Consider the following 16,838-nt stretch of genomic DNA (forward strand, 5'->3'; position numbering starts at 1 on the left):
GCCAATCCATCGGCTTTGTAAGGGAAGGCAGCTTTGAGTTGTCTTCAAACATAGCATAGAGCAGCATCAGGCTACCTGGTGTTTCACATCAGCAGCTAGAGGGTTAAATATCCTGCTGCAATTGTGTCATTTAGGCTCCTTTTTCCAGTCCACAGGGACCTAACACTCCTAATGCAGAGCCATCACTGACAAGCATTTCCCATTATATCCCATCTCACTCACACTCTCTCACACACACACTCACCTACGACGCCAGGTTATTACAGACAAGTATTTCCCATTTACCCAAAGATGAAGATGAAGCAAAATAACAATTTTGAAGCTGTTCTGCCACCCTTTTAACCTTGCACCTTCACATGCAGTCGCACATGTGCACACGCACACCACACACCTTCAGTCATTCCCTTTTGTTCTCTGCAGAGAGAAAGCAGCCTTTTCACCTTTTTATTTTTATTGGCTCATTTCATCTCTTTTCCGTCAGTCTCTCTCAGCTCTGCATTATTCTTTGTTCTGTTCAGCCCCTCCTCGTTCCTCTTCTGTTCTGTATTCATCTGCTGCTTCTCTTTGCTCTCCCCCCTCTCTGTCATACCTCATTTCTCCCTTTTTTGCACCTGTCTCTCAGGGGAATCTATCTTATACCATGATTTCTCATGCACAGTTCTTCTCCTGTTATGACCACCTTCACTGCTCTCGTGTTTTCTTTGATCGGCTGGGAAATAGAATTCCACAATCGTTCCCTGCAGTTCACCCCTTTGCTGGTTTGTTTTTTTCTGCTGCTGGCATTATTCTATTTATTTCAACACTACTAAAATACAGTTTAGTCAGGATAACTTTGTCAAGAAACACACATTATTATAACACACTGCATGTGGTTCTAAGCTGCTGAATTGATACAAATACAATACAAACCCAGAGGTATGAATTTACTCTCCTTTAGAGTTGTTACTTTGTACAATATTTGTTAGAACATTTTTGGCAATTAAGTGGACCTTACTTACTTAGTAACTTTAAAGTCTTTAGTGTAATTATCTAGAAACTTCTCAAGAATAAGGTGTAATTACCTTGTAATAAGTTGGCATTTTACCAAGTAATAACTTGGAAATATGGTAATGTTAAGGAAGTATTTACCTAGTTATATAGTAATAATGATTTAGTTATTCCTTGTAAAACTGTATAGTTATAATTAGCTTATTGTAAAATTAATAGACAATTATAAATGAAAAAGAGATGAAATTGTTATTCTTGTGATTAAATTGGCCAAATTAAAACATTTTTTTGTGACAGCATAGTACAATTTTAGGAGGCATAAACAGATGTTTTTTAACATGCTGGTTTCATGTTGATGAAAAAAGATAGATATCAGAATGATGCAGGCTCTGAAGGAGTTTTTTTTTTTTTGGTCAAGATTATTAGTTTAAATTGTCAGCATATTAAATTGCCACAATATTACAATGACCTACTTGATAATTCATAGATTATTATAAGGTAAATACGTCCTTAATTTTGATTTATCACACTTAATATAATAAAATTACTAGGTAATTAGGGCCCAGTCAATAAAGTGATACCAATCTTTTTGACATTAATGATGTTGAGATATTTAGATGTTGTGTTTTATACCTTTAAGCCTCTTCTAAAATCCAAGCAGTTTTAAATTTTTTCTCCCGTAGAGTTTATTTAAATCTGCCTTCCAAGAGCAAAAACGAAGTGTTTTTGCTGCCTTGCTCCAAAAGCGCTCTAGCTGTTAACATCTGCATCACAGTAAGCCTTTTAACATTGCAGATTTGTTGCCAATGTGATACAGAAAATGCATAGTTCTATTTCCAGAGATCTCAGCTCACTCACTGTGTTTGTCTTTCATTTGAACTGCCAGAGAAAACCACTCGGCAAAATGAAAGATGTTCAAATTTCTGCAGCAAGTCTGCTTACAAAGCCCCACGATCATCTCTAAGAGCCATCTACTGTTTTTTTTTTTTCCATTTCTCCAAACACCAAAGTAAAATGAATGTCAGACAGGCTTTGAAGACATTGGACCCCTAGATCCATGGGCAGAGACCTTTTAGCTGGGCTAAGATTGAGGTCTATGAGCTTTTAGTTTCAATCTGTGTCAGCTGTGGAACAGTCAGCCACAGAACCTGAGGGCATGTTGTTTCAGCTCTGTATATTATTATTATTTTTTTAAAGTCCTCCAAAAGGTTGTTTAACTTCAGTCCAAGATGCTGAGCTGAAAAATAGAAGTTTTGATTATTCCTTTAATTGACATTACTTGGACAAATAATCCTATTACAACTTTCAGCAGAAAGGGCATATTACAGTATTGTAGTCAGTAGTATTCACTGTAGTTCCTAAGCATACTAGAATATCTAAGATAGCTCTTATTTCAGAAAAATCGTTTATGATTTGATCAGTTTAGTTCCAGTTTATAGTCAGTGAGTATGCACATTTTGTGAGTTTTCATATACACTACATCAATGTAAGGATCTGTAGGGGCCTAAGTGGTTTCAGAGTTTAGAAGACATCCCATATTTGAGTAAATTATTTTACTGACATCTTTATTATCTCATCTAATTCAAAAACTTTAAAGAATTCACTCCTCTGTGACATTATAAAACATTCAATTATGGAATAAAAAGGCACAAGTGTCACTGGGTTACATCAGCTTTAGTGAAATCCTCAAAAGTTGACTCTTAAGAGATTTGGCACTCCGCTCTCAAAGTGATTTGAAATGCTTGTCTCTTCTCATTAGCCTGCATTGATTCAGAGAACCCCTGATGTGCTTGCTGAGGAGCACCCATACAGAGGACACACATAAAAATGTAATCATCTTCTTATTCTCTTTTAATTCCACTCTTCAAAGGCAGAGATGAGAACATAGAGGCATGAGAGAGACTATGAAGGCTGGTCATCAAAAGAAGTACCGTGAGGTTTGGTTTTATTCAACTCTGATAATAACATCTTGTTTGATGTTTCTTTTCTCTTCAATTCTGTTTACAGACTTATTGACACAAGGAAAAAGACAGATTAAAAATATGTATAAATACAGTTGTGCACATATCAGAGATGGATTTTACAAGGAAATAATATGAAAGAGTTGCTGCTAGGGACACATGACCTGGTAACAGGATGTTTACGGTGTGAACAGGACAAATATTGGGTGAAAAACAGCATGTGTTCACAATATTACAACAGTAGTTGGAGTGTCCACTTTGTTTGATGATATATAACCTGTCAGAAACTTTTCACAATATATTTTTGACATCAGAACTAAAACACTTTAATGTAATAGCATGCAAGCAAAACTTCTACCCATAGCTGCTCATAACAGATGTTTAGTTATCTTGCACAACTTTAAGAGAAAAAAAAACTTCAAAGATTTTTCCACACAAGACAAGATGTTCTTAGAAGAGATAGCAAAAGTGTTACAAATATGAACAGCTGCTGAATTTCATTTAGTTGTGTCAGATAAGCTGTGTCCCATTTCAGTGGTTGCATTCTTTATTTGGCACATTTGAAGACTTATTACATCACACTATCATGTCCTATTTCAAAGGCTCCTTTAAGTGTTACAAACAAATGTATCCTACTTTACCTGGAAAACATTATCTATTGCCACATTTCCATCAAGTGGTCCAGTTCCATTGAGTACGGTTTCCACATAGACCCATACCCTTTTAGGTGAAATGTAGAGGAAATACATGGGGCATCACAGCTAGCGTGAGTCTCTGCTGTTCCAGCCGCTGAGTTGATGAAAGGTCATACTGGTGACTAAAATCAGTAGGGAATATATAGTAAACAGCTTTATTTCAGTTGAAAGCTGCTGTATTTTAATAACTACATCTTAGCGATGATCAAGAAATGTCAAGTCCATCAATATTTATCACACATACAGTAGTATTTGGGAAATAACCTAATTTCTATTTGTTAAATACTTCAGTTATTTCTGTGAAGGTGTTATGAAGTCAGCATATCTGACACTTTAACAATACAACATAATGGAAAAGTTAAGAGCTGTACTGTGTGAATTCAACACATTGAAAATAAAAGTTTAGCTTGTTAAAATTGAATGAAATTAAGTAAGAAATCCTGGGTACATTGATCTTGTTTAAAAAAAGGCTAACATCCAAAGTTTTGTGAATGCATTTAACCACAGATCGATCTTTTCACAGGTTACCTGTAGTTAAAATATGATCTTACAAAACTTCATCATTAATTCAGTTTCACATCTATCACTAATGAACCAGGTTGTTTACCTTCAGGCTTTGCTTCATGTACTTGAAATCAGGTCCACATAAATGTCAGGAAATCCAATTTGTGTCCAGATATTAATATCAATGGTCCAGGAAACAGCTTCTCCTTTTGGGACAGATAGGTAAGCTTGACACCGCAAAGAAAGGGTGCCAAAAAAAGTGGAACTATACAGGTTGGTTATTTGGGACCCTTTCCAACTTTTGATAATGGAAACACACACACAAAAAAAAATGTGTACTGTGTCATACTAGACTGAACCAGAGCGCTCAGTGGAAACAATCTATATCAGGTGCGTCCTTGACAGCTTAGTGTGCTACAATTCACCCTAGATGGCAGACTCTCAAGGGGCCAAGTAATATAATTTTAAATGTAAGCAACTGGTTTGAAATTGGTTATATATTGAGCATCACTACGCTAAAAAAGTCTTCAAATATTGGGCACTGATTTGGCTCAGTTTGTAGAGCAGGTGCCCATATACTGAGGCTACAGTCCTCAAAGCACTGGTCCTGGGACCGCTTCCCGGTCTCAGCATGTCTTCCCCCACTCTCTCTCCCGAAGTTTCCTGTCTCTCTTTGGCTGTCCTATCAAATGAAGGCAAAAAGCACAAAAAATAATCCTTAGAAATAAGTGTTGAAATGTCCAATTATCTTTAAATTAAAAGGTTAAGGAGCAGCTGTTGAGGATACAGGGGAAGCCCTTAGGCCTTGTCCACACATAGGCAGGTATTTTTGAAAACAGAGGTTTTCCTTGTAGGTATGTGTAAGCATGTCAAAAGTCCAGTTATCAATGTTAAAACCAGTGCAGGTTTAGCATCTGTCATTGCAATGGAAACAGAAGTGATAACCCAGACAACCAGTGACATCAAACAGATGAGAAACCGATGCACAATGTGGCATTAGCCTAGATCCCAGTGTCCCCCATCCACACATACAGTAAATGCTGTGAGCAGAGTTTCAAAAAATCTTCACCTTGGAAAGAGTTTTCAAAAAGTTGAGTTTTAAGTGACCAAATACACTGTTTGCATATGTACAGAAGTGTGGACAAGCCTTAGAAACAAGGGGGTTAAGGCAGAGAGAATCCGTTGTAGTCTGGGTCCTTCAAAGGATGCTACCACTGAAATGAGACAAAAGCTTATGACTTACTGTCTCCTTTTCATGGAATACTGGGACACGTCACCAGAACTTAGCCCTTTGATTTTTTAAAAACTGTAAACTATTATTAAGCAGCTGTAAAATATATCAAAAATGAAAAATCAGGTTAAAACACTTGTAGAAAATTGAAAGTACTGGCATGCAAACAATATAATAAGAAAAGAGTTTGACAGCATAACAAGTGTCATACAAAAAAATCTGTCTTTATAAGTAATGGTTGTTTTGTCTTAAGTAAAAGGTAAGCACCCATGCAAAAAAATTAATTGGCACTGATTTGATGCGGTTTAAGACATCACCATTCAATTTTTTCATGTGAAACATTTTCTACTGTTAATAGCATTGATTCTTCAGCTTAGCAATTTTTGCACATTTTGTGCATTAGCATATCTAGACAGAAGACTAAACAGCTGTTTAAACTTGTCACATTTTATAAATCAAAGCCAGCTGTGTGCACCAAACAAACCCTATTTCATGATTTTTATTATCATGGTATCTGTTCCATCCTGTCGCCTATTTTATGAAGACATCATAAGGCACTGCTCTATCATGATGGTCGTAAACATGTCAGCCCTCTGTGTCTGTCCTCTCCCTCCTGGGAAAGGTTGCAACATGAAGGAGACTGTAAGTAAGCAGCTACTTATGCAAATCCACATATACACTATTTTTTTTCTTTTTTCTATTCTGGGTCTTTTCTTTAATGGCCCTGATGATCCTTGTGCAGCTGCATTCTCTCTTTCTCCACATGAAGGCGCTCTCTTTCAATCTGCAGTCTGCCAGCCTCAAATTTAAAGAACTGCAGCCTTTCTTTCTCTAGCTGCAGTCTCTCTTTCTCCAGTTTCAGCCTTTCTGTCTCCAGATCCACAGCTGATGTCCAGCCTTTACACTCTTTCTCTCTCTCCATCTGCCTGTCATGCTGGGTGGAAGATAAAGCAGGTGTGGATGACGACGGCGGGCCTTGTTGAGGCGGCAGGTTGAAGGAAGAGTCAGCGTGTTCTGATTGGCTGAGGAGCAGGAGCCTCAGCCTTTCTCTCTCCACCTGTAGCCTCTCTTTCTCCAGCTGCAGACGTTCCCTCTCTACATCCATCTGTCTCAGACGCTCCTTCTCCACCCCCAGCCGCTCTTTCTCCACCACAAGCCGTTCTGTCTCCACAGCCAGGCGTTGTTTCTCCACCTCTAACCTCTGTTTCTCGATAGCAACCAGAAATCCTGCTCCCACATTTTCATGACTGGTTACTCCACCCAGAGCATGAGATGGCATACCCATGGGGGCCCCAGGAAGCGGAAGGTCTCTGTTGAAGGTGGAGGTCGGAGTCTTACAGGAGTTGAGCAGCCCCAAGTCATTGTGGGGGTAAACATCGCTGACATGACCCTCCCCACGTGCCTCAATGTCACCGAGGAGGGAGGGGATGTCATCTTCATCTAGTTCTCCTTCTCCAACATCACCATCCCCATTCAGCTAGAAGGGAAAAGTTGAATTATTAAAAGAGAACTACACCCATTTTTGACAAAATAAGTTATATTAACTTATAAGGAGAGATGTGAAAATTCACCCATGGACAAAAAAGCTGTGTTAAGAGGCTGAAAAAGATGACTGCATAGTCTTGGACTAGGTGCAGGTATAGGAGATTTACAGCATTTTATAACCTGCAGATATTAAAATGAGAGATCTCATTTGAGCCCTTTTGTTTTGCCAAAATTATCTGGTAATGTAAGGCCTGAACAGATCCAGTTTGAAAACACTTGTAGAGACTGTATACTCTTTAAGTAAATTCTTTATATTTTGGATGAATATAAAACAACATTCCAAGGAACACAATGGCCAATAAGAGAGAGGCATAAAAAATAATGGAGCAATGATAATTGAAAGTGTGCTGACAGGCAAAGCAATACTGACAGAACATACAGTGGTATTAAAAAGTATTTGCCCCCTTTCTGATTCCTGAGTTTTTTGCTGATTTATTAAATGTTTTGGATCATCAAACCAATTTTTATATTTCACAAAGACAACCCAAGTAAATGGAAAATGCAGTGTTTGAAAGATTATTTAATTTTTTTAAGGGGGGAAAAAATCCAAACCTCTCTGGCCCTGTGTGAAAAAGTAATTGCCTCCCTTGTTAAATCATTAGTTCACTGTGATTAACCACAGTTTTTAGAAAGCTGAGTTCAATTTCACTGGCCACACCCAGGCCTGATTACTGCCAGATTTGTTGAATCAAAAAATCACTTAAATAGAAACTGTCAGACAAAATGAAGTAGGCTACGAGATCTCAAAAAGAAACGCATCATGCCACGAGCCAAATTCAAGAACAAATGAAAAAACGAAGTGATTGGAATCCATCAGTCTGGAAAAGGTTACAAAGCCATTTCCAAGGCTTTGAGACTCCAGCAAACCACAGTCAGAGCCATTATCCACAAATGGAGAAAAAAAAGAACAGTGGTGAACCTTCCCAGGAGTGGTCAGCCAACCAAAATCACTTTGAGAGTGCAACCACGACTCATCCAATAGGTCACAAAAGAACCTAGAATGACATCCGAAGACCTGTGGGCCTCACTGGCCTCAGTTAAGGTCAGTGTTCATGACTCAACCATAAGAAAGACACTGGGCAAAAATGGCACCCATGGGAGAGTTCCAAGGCCAAAACCACTGCTGACCAAAAAGAGCACAAAGGCTCGTCTCACATTTTCCAAGAAACATCTTTATGATCCCCAAGACTTTTGGAGAAATATTCTGTGGACTGACAAGACAAAAGTTGAACTTTTTGGAAGGTTTGAGTCCCTTTACATCGGGCGTAAAAATAACACAGCATTTGATAAAAAGAACATCATGCCAACAGTCAAACATGGTGGCGGCAGTGTGATGGTCTGGGGCTGCTTTGCTGCTTCAGGACCTGGACCACTTGCTGTGACTGATGGAACAATGAATTCTGCTGTCTACCAGAAAATCCTGAAGGCGAACGTCCGGCCATCAGTATGTGCTTAAATCCAACTGAGATGCTGTGGTGTGACCTTAAACAGCAGTTCATGCTGGAAAACCCTCCAATATGGCTAAGTTAAAAGCAATTCTGTGAAGAAAAGTGGGCCAAAATTCCTCCACAGTGATGAGAAACACTCATCACCCGTTATCGCAAACGCTTGATTTCAGTTATTACTGCCAAGGGTGGCACAACAAGCCATTGGGTTCAGGGGGCAATTACTTTTTCACACAGGGCCAGGTAGGTTTGGATTTTTTTCTCCCCTTAAAAAATTTGATAATCATTCAAACACTGCACTTTATATTTGGGTTCTCTTTGTGAAATATAAAAATTGGTTTGATGATCTGAAACATCTGAATGTGATAAATCAGCAAAAAACTCAGGAATCAGAAAGGGGGCAAATACTTTTTCACACCACTGTATCTGTTAACTTTATAATTTATTTTATTCAGTTTAGATTTATCAGCTTGTATCGTAGGCATTGTCCTTGAAAATTGCAGTGTAATGTCAATTAAATAAAAATATGTTATGTAAAATAAGAGACCACAGACATATTCATCCCCTCCAAGTCAGTATTACATAAATGCACCTTTGGCTACAATCACAGCACGGAGTCTGTGTGGATAGGTCTTAATTAGGCTTGCACATCTGGACTCTTTTAACTCCATTCTTCTTTGCAAAACTGCTAAAGCTCTGTCAGGTTGCACAGGGACAAGCTGTTAACAGCTCTTTTCATGTTCAGAGTCTCTCCCCTCTTAGCTGCTGAAGCTTGTAGTTCCTTTACAGTAATCATATGTGTCTTGGTGGCTTCTCTCACTAGTCTCCTTCTTGCGCAGTCACTCAGTTTGTGAGGATGACCGGTAGATTTATACATGTGCCATATTCCCTCCATTTCTTAATGGTGGATTTAACAGAACTCTGAGGGATGTTCAGAGCCTTGGGATGTTTTTATCCATCCCCTTACTTATACTTTTCAATAACCACTTCTCTCAATGGCTTGAATTATTCTTTTGTCTGGTGTAACAGTAGCCACGAATACTAATTACCCAGGGACTGGATCTTCCAGACACATGTGTCTTTATCCTACAATCACCAGAGACACATTCACTGCACTCAGGTGATCCCCATTTCACTAATTGTGAGATTACTAACTCCAATTTGCTGGACCTCTGTTGAATTAGGTCAATCACTTTAGAGATGGTGAATATTTATGCAATCCCCTATTTAACATTACATATTTTTATTTAATTGGCATTACTCTGTTTTCACTTTGACATTAAAGAGGGTTGTTTGGTATATTGACCATGATTGATTTATAAAATCAATAAAAGGGATTAACATCCAAGGGGATCAATACTTTTGATCGACATAAGTTTTCATCAATTTTACTAAGCTTTTTTCTTTAATTAATTTTTGCTATTGATTTATTTAGTTTTGATGGCACTAATTACTAGAAAAGCACTCGGAGAGCGCAGACCTCCGCCATTAGCCCTATCTCCCAATAGTAAAGAATCCTTTAAAAAATTCCTGGATCCAGATGGTGACCCGGATCAGTCTCAAAATCTAATCAGTTCTTCCTTATGCCATTTCTGACATTCCCTGATCAAAATCTGTCCATGATTTTTTGAGTTATGTTGCTAACAAACAAACTAACAAAGCCTGCCGATCACATAACCTCCTTGGCGGAGATAATAATGTCACTAAGTGTGGTTATGAAACATTTATGCATGAATATATTCTGTTTTCTGGAGAATTTAAGAAGGAATTTTGTATATAGCTTTGTACGATTAAAAGTTTCATCCAAAAATAGTGATATTCATGCTAATGAGATCATGTCACTAGCTGATCTTGATCTCTTTAGATTACTACAGTTCTCTTTGCAGTTGTTCTACATCAATAGTGCCGGCATCAAGACTAGCAGTCGTGTTGGTGTTTGCAATCAGGGGCCAATGGTGAGGGTATGTAGCATCAGCATTGTCACGCAGCCTGGGTCTGTTGGAGATGACAATGCATGTGATAGGCAGGCAAGATAGAAAACGTCTGTGTTTTGGCTTTGGTGGGCAGTAAGCATTAGCATGGAGAGACTTTAATACACCATGAGCTCACCGTTTAAAGCCCTGGAGATGTTATGGGACTCACTGAATGATACACCAGTTACAAGACTCCACTAACTCAACACCCCCTGGTGAAGTGCTGGCTCAGTTAGGAAACAGAATAGATGAATATCTTAAGAAGTTACTGTGAAGAATAGTAGCATATGGCCTATAATTTGAAAAGATAATGAGACCGATCTTAATGCAATCAGAGAAAACTAACATTAAATGTCAGGTTTGAATTAAATCCTCATGAACTAACACACTTGTTAATTAAGTTTGATCTTGCCTGCTTTGTGGACCTTCATGAGTCCAATCAAAAGACCAGACTAACAAGGGCCACTTCAGCTACATAATGTGCTGGCATAATCACTATGATGTGTTTAATGTAACTACCTCTGCTGATGAGGACATTAATGAGGCTAATTAACACGTTAGCAAATGCTTCTTCATGGAAGTATTGGCTGATTTTCCTCTAATAACACTGTTCATAATTAAAGCTCTGTATTAAAAGCATAAAGAGGTTAGACAAAATCATTATGTCTACATTTAAATGTACATGTTAATTAAAATCTGTGGAAGCTCTGTCCCCCCCACACAAGCACCATTAGCTCCTGTTTCTTACTCTGTATTCACAGACGTCTTCCTCCATCTTCACACCCAGAGGTGCCATCATGGCCTGTCCGCTCGGCTCACTCAGAGCCTCCAGGTCTGGCCAGTCGCAGTGACAATCCTTCGGGAGACCAGAGAGGTCAAGCAACTGGTCACAGCCAGATCCCAGAGAAGCCACCTCATGCTCAGGGGATGACTGATCATACTCAGTCTTCAGGGCGACTGAGGAGGAGGAGAGAGAGAGCTCAGCCTGGAGCTGCTTTCTCTTCATTAGTGCACGCCAGTCCAGGTAACGACGCTTTACCTGTGCAAGAGGTCAGGAGGGAAAGAAGCAAGAGTTGAAGAGATTAGAGGGGATAAAGATATGTATATATAAAATGTAAGTCTACACATAAATGGACATACCTCAGCAGCAGTGCGCAGCTCTCCCTCCCCCAGTGCATTGACCCCTCGTGCCACTTCCTCCCATGCTTGTCTCTTCAGCTCATTAATGGCTGTGTTCTGTAAGAATAAATGATAGAAAAACAAAAAAGCAATATTTATTTTATTTTACTCTCAGTTTTGTATGAACCATTATGAAGCTGCCATGTTTGACAAAATCATTCTCTGGTACATACCCAGAGGGTAATTCCAGCATAAAGACAGACTCAAAACAAAACAATAGTGATAAATTGGCTGACAGCATTTTTCTCCATAAACCTTATTTGACAAGGGTGCATTAAAATGCTTATGTGTTTTTGGTTTTTGTGGATGCTGATTAAGATGTGTGCTCAGTGGGACATCATGCACTTGAAAAAAGAATTGTGTTAGTGCACTCTGGTGGACAACTCAGGGAATGGAGATACTACTTTAAAATAATACAGGTATATTTGGCATCACTACAGACTTTCTGTTACTCTGTATTCATTTTTACTAATACTGATGGACTAATGTGAGCCAAGCTACTAATAAAGATGACTGTAAAGTCTAGGTCCTGTGTTAGTCCTCTGTCTTTCTTCTTGCGTAAGCACTCAAGTTTGTGTTGGAAAAGCCCCCAGAGGTTTTATCTGTCACATAATGTACACAATTTTCATTGAAAAAATATTCTTTGATATTTTTATTGCATTACTTGCATGCTTAATTGACCCTTTTAGCACTCTTAGGTTAAGCCACATCAATGTCTTTCCACAGCCATAGTGATGTAAAATAAGTCCACCACTGCTCCTCAGTATCACTTAAAAAAAACTCACAGACAGCTCAGTGGCAAGTCAAAAGTCATCTGCAACTTATATTATCAAACATTTACCTTTTTCTTACAACTCCTTTACTTTACTTTAAAATCCATAGCAAGTTTATTTTTTGTGGTTAAGTTCATGAGATAATCTCCAGTCTACCCAAAGTTCCTTATTTTGTCTTATTGTGAAAGCAAGTCTGTAAAACAGGGGGTAATTTACCCTTGTTTGAGGCTACACAAAAATTCCCGATGGATAAACATTTTAAATGCAAAGTGGTGGAATTTCAAATGCAACAAAAAAAAAAAAAAGATTTATAATGATTAACTTTGGAAAGTTTGAGATTAATAACATTCAAATCCCTACAAATGTTACTTGTTACTTGTTCAACACGTTCTCTATACAAATATGGAGGCTTAGTTAAGGTGGCACAACACTGATCTTACATATAGAGCAGTGTTTCTCAACTAGAGGACTGGGATCCAAAATGGGACAAAGATCTGTCGGTGAGTCATGAATAAGTGCCTACAATCTACAGAGGCTTTAGACAGCCATACATACATATATTTTATTCTATTTTGTCCATGTAATAAGTAAATTTAGGTTGTTTTCTCAAGATCTCAAATTATTTATCTTATTGACTCTGGACATCAAAGCTATATTTTCGGATAGTAATGTGAAAAAAAGTACATTATCAAAGTAAAACAGAGTAAAATAAAAATGTCTTCATGCATGCTCTCCCAGGGCTTGAGTAATGATTTCCTTTATTTACATGTTTTTGTCCTCTTTGTTTAACTGTATTGTAATTCAGCTAAGGTTTAAACAGCCACAATTTTCATTAAACAAATGCAACAAACTTTCCAGAAATTTGGGTGAGGCAGTGGTGGTGGATTCTAATTACAGCTGTCAAAATTTGCTACACACTGATACTTTCTGACCACATTTTCAGATGACAGAAGATCTTCTGCAATATGGGTATGTGAAATATACATGGGCTGTTTATCCTCATTGGTAAGTGCTTAATTGGTATGTGTTCATCTGTGTACATGTGGATTTTGTGTATAATGGTGGATTCTTGTGCTTACTGGTCTAATTCATTAATATTATGATTATTATTGTGATGGCAGCTGAATGTGTGCAGCACTTGGAGGCCAAGACAAATTTACCCAAGGGGACAATAAATTGTACTGTGTCGTATCATATTGTATTATATCGTATTGAATCAAACAGAACTTTGGTTACTTTAATGATTGACAGTCCCAAATCATTTAAAGAAACACAGATCTTCAATCATATTTTTTCCAAAAGCTGCCATAAGCAAAAGAGAGTGATCACTTTCTAAATTGTACACTGCCAACATTTTGTGCATGTTGCAAGCCTATTAGTGCAATTTGCAAACAATGTGCAGGACTCTATCCACTTTTCCAATTAAATACAAGAAATTACAAAACACTTGGTGCTTTGGATGTGTTTTTGTGTGTGTGTGTGGGTGGGTGGGTGTGTGTGTGTGTGTGTGTGTGTGTGTGTTACTGGGATATTGCAACAGTTATTAACACTATATGGATAAAAGTCTTTTGCCAAACCAGTTAATTATTGAATTCAGGTGTTTCAATCAGACCCATTGCTGCAGGTGTATAAAATCAAGCATCTAGCATGCATGTCTTCAACTGCAAAAATGTGTGATACAAAGGGTTTAATGACTTCGAGTGTGGTACTGAGATGGATGCTACCTTAGAAATAAGACTGTACACGAAATTTTATCCCTGCTAGATATTCCACCGTCAACTGTAAGGGATATTATTAGAAAGTGGAAGCATTTAGGAACAACAGCAACTCAGCCACAAAGAAGAAAACCATGTAAAACCACTAAGCTGGGTCATCGACTGCTAAGGCGCATGGTCCGTAAAAAACACCAACACTGGACTGATTCCATAGCTGAAGGATTCTGAACTTCCACTGGCATTAATGTAATGTGGGAGCTTCATGAATGGATTTCCATGGCCGAGCAGCTGCATGCAAGCCTCACATCATCAAGTAAAGTGCCAAGTGTCAGATGTAGTGGTGTAAAGCACACGGACACGGGACCGTTGAGCATGAGAAACATGTTCTGTGGAGTAAGGAATCACAATTCCATTTGGCAGTCAGATGGACAAGTCTGGGTTTAGCAGATAATGGGAGATTGTTACCTGCCTGCCTGCTCTGTTCCAACTGTGAAGTTTTGTGGAGGAGGGATATTGGTATTAGGGCTGTTTTTCAGGGTTAGGGCAAGGCCCCTTATCTCCAGTGAAGGGTAACTTAATGCTTTAACATACCAAGACATTCTGTACAATGCTATGCTTCCAACTTTGTGGCAACAGTTTAGGGGAGGCACTTTTCTATTCTTACATGGCTGTACTCCAGTGTGCAAAGTAAGGATTATAAAGACAGTGTTTGATGAGTTTAGTGTGGAAGAATTTGACATGCCCACACAAAGCCCTGACCTCACCCCCATGAACATCTTTGGGATCCAGACCTTGTTGTCCAACGTCAGTGCCTGCCCTCATAAATGCTCTACAGAATTAATGGGCACAAATTCCCACAAAAACCCTTCAAAATCTTGTTAGAGCTGCAAAAGGGGGAACAACTTCATATTATATTACATGTATTTGAATACAATGTTATTATATTCCATGTTGATGTTCTGGTCAAGCAACTGAATACTTTTGTCTATATACTGTTCATTTGATTTTTACAAGAATTGTATAAAGGTTTAATATTTTGTTATTCCCTTAAACAGAAAAGGGAAGATAAAGAAAAGGCTGCAAAACAAACAGTTATTAATAATTTTTAACAGTAACTTTTTGCTTTGATGTATCTTTATATTAAAATCTCTTGATATGTTTTTTAAACTCTATATAACATAAAAGAAGATCTGCACCTGCTGCCTGGAGAACAGCACGTCCCTCCTTTTGTGGATCTCTCTTATGAGAGTCTGGGTTTCTCTCACACTGTAGTTACTCTTCCTTTTCCTCTTCAGATGCTTCATCTGCAGAAAATCCAGCTTGACAGGAAGGAGGGTCAGAAACCCCAAAAACAGAGACTAGGGGAGACAACTGTTGGGAAAATACAAGCCAAAATTGGAGATAGAGGAGCCAGTATGGAAGAATAAGTCTAAAATATACAGGGGGAGAGAACAAAGAGAGATAGGGCACAGGTCAGAGTGAAGACTCTGTCCTCTAACAGATGGAGTGATATTTAGGTGTTTGTTTTAAAGGTTAGGCCATGTCTTGCAGTGCAGTTTTCTTTCAAAAGCACAACAGTTTCATTGATGAAAACTCCCTCAGTGGCTCCGGCAGTCCCTCTGAAGTGTTCCACCTGGCAGACAGATCCCAGCTGTTACACTAGAGGCTGACTCTGCACAGCAGTGTGTGAGGCTTAAAGTCATGGAGATGTAAGGTGGAAACAAGTAAATGTAGTTGCAAGGGTCACAGCTGGTTGCCCCATCAAAAGCCTTCTATATACTCCAGTTTGAAGAGGAATTTTGACAAATTATTTAGGTTTCTGATTTCAAAAGCTAAGGCCAAAGCGTGTTAAAAAGACAAAAATTGCTGGTTTTCCTTCTCCGTTTCCTCAGATGGACAGCTGCCATGGGCGCAGTCACAGGTTGAGAGCATCACAGGCTGAAAGGGCCCTGCATTCTTCCTATAGTTAAAACAGAAAACAGAAACTATGTGTAGTTAGAATAAAGGTTTTCCCCAAATCTCTGTTCAGTTGACTATTGGCATGCAATAGGGCAAGTAGGGGTCTACATTTCATACTGTAAATACAAAAAAGAGTATTAAAATTACGTTACATTAATACACATTACATTGTATATAAGCAAAAATAGCAACCAAATTGAGTACAGTATATCATATTTATCATTACATAATAAGTGCATGAGTCATTTGCAGTTTCTTCCTGCTTCAATGTAGATGTAAAATATTTGTGTTGTCTTGTGTAGTTAGAACACCAAAGTGATTTTCTAAGTCAAAGAGGTAGAATAGCATTTAATATCTTATCATGTGTATCCTTACCTTAACTGAAAAACTTGAATAATAAAATACTGATTTTTTTCTAGATTTTGTAAGCATATCCTATGCTGCCACACAGTGAATGTTTCAGGTTTGTCAGCATCACTTTAATCAATCACATGGAGGTTACAGCATCCCTAGTTAGGCTCTCAGATGCAGATAATAGACACTTTCTCTATCATATGTTCAAAACATAGTACACATTTGCATAAGTGATGTTTATGGAAATAACTGCACATTTAACATGTAAGTCTTTCTTATATTTCACAAATAGAAAATAACATGTTGGAATAAAATCTTGTTTCTAGGTTATCCTCCATACAGCTCACCATTTTTCTAGTTAAAATTACGGGTTATTGCGGGTGATAGTAGCCTACGCTACGATTCATTTTCTGACCACACGAACACAAACCAGTTTTTCCGATTCAAATCGGAACGTGTCATGTTAAAGGTGGGCTGGCCATCCTACCTCTACAAGCACAATTATTATATTATCCGA

At 38.3% G+C, this 16,838-nt stretch overlaps 1 protein-coding gene across 1 annotated transcript in view; it reads right to left on the reverse strand.

The window, feature by feature from the left end:
- Positions 1-2,925: 2,925 nt before the first annotated feature.
- msantd4 (Myb/SANT-like DNA-binding domain containing 4 with coiled-coils) overlaps positions 2,926-16,838 on the reverse strand; it is a 13,990-nt gene continuing 77 nt past the window's right edge. Inside the window, exons 2-5 of the mRNA XM_041800700.1 lie at positions 15,205-15,968; positions 11,482-11,577; positions 11,090-11,380; positions 2,926-6,855 (exon numbers count right to left, since the gene is read on the reverse strand). Coding sequence (XP_041656634.1) covers positions 6,094-6,855; positions 11,090-11,380; positions 11,482-11,577; positions 15,205-15,312 — 1,257 coding nt within the window. The 5' untranslated portion in view covers positions 15,313-15,968 and the 3' untranslated portion in view covers positions 2,926-6,093. The remainder of the gene's footprint in view (positions 6,856-11,089; positions 11,381-11,481; positions 11,578-15,204; positions 15,969-16,838) is intronic.

Source organism: Cheilinus undulatus, linkage group 2 (genome assembly GCF_018320785.1).
Source record: "Cheilinus undulatus linkage group 2, ASM1832078v1, whole genome shotgun sequence".
NCBI lineage: Eukaryota > Metazoa > Chordata > Actinopteri > Labriformes > Labridae > Cheilinus > Cheilinus undulatus.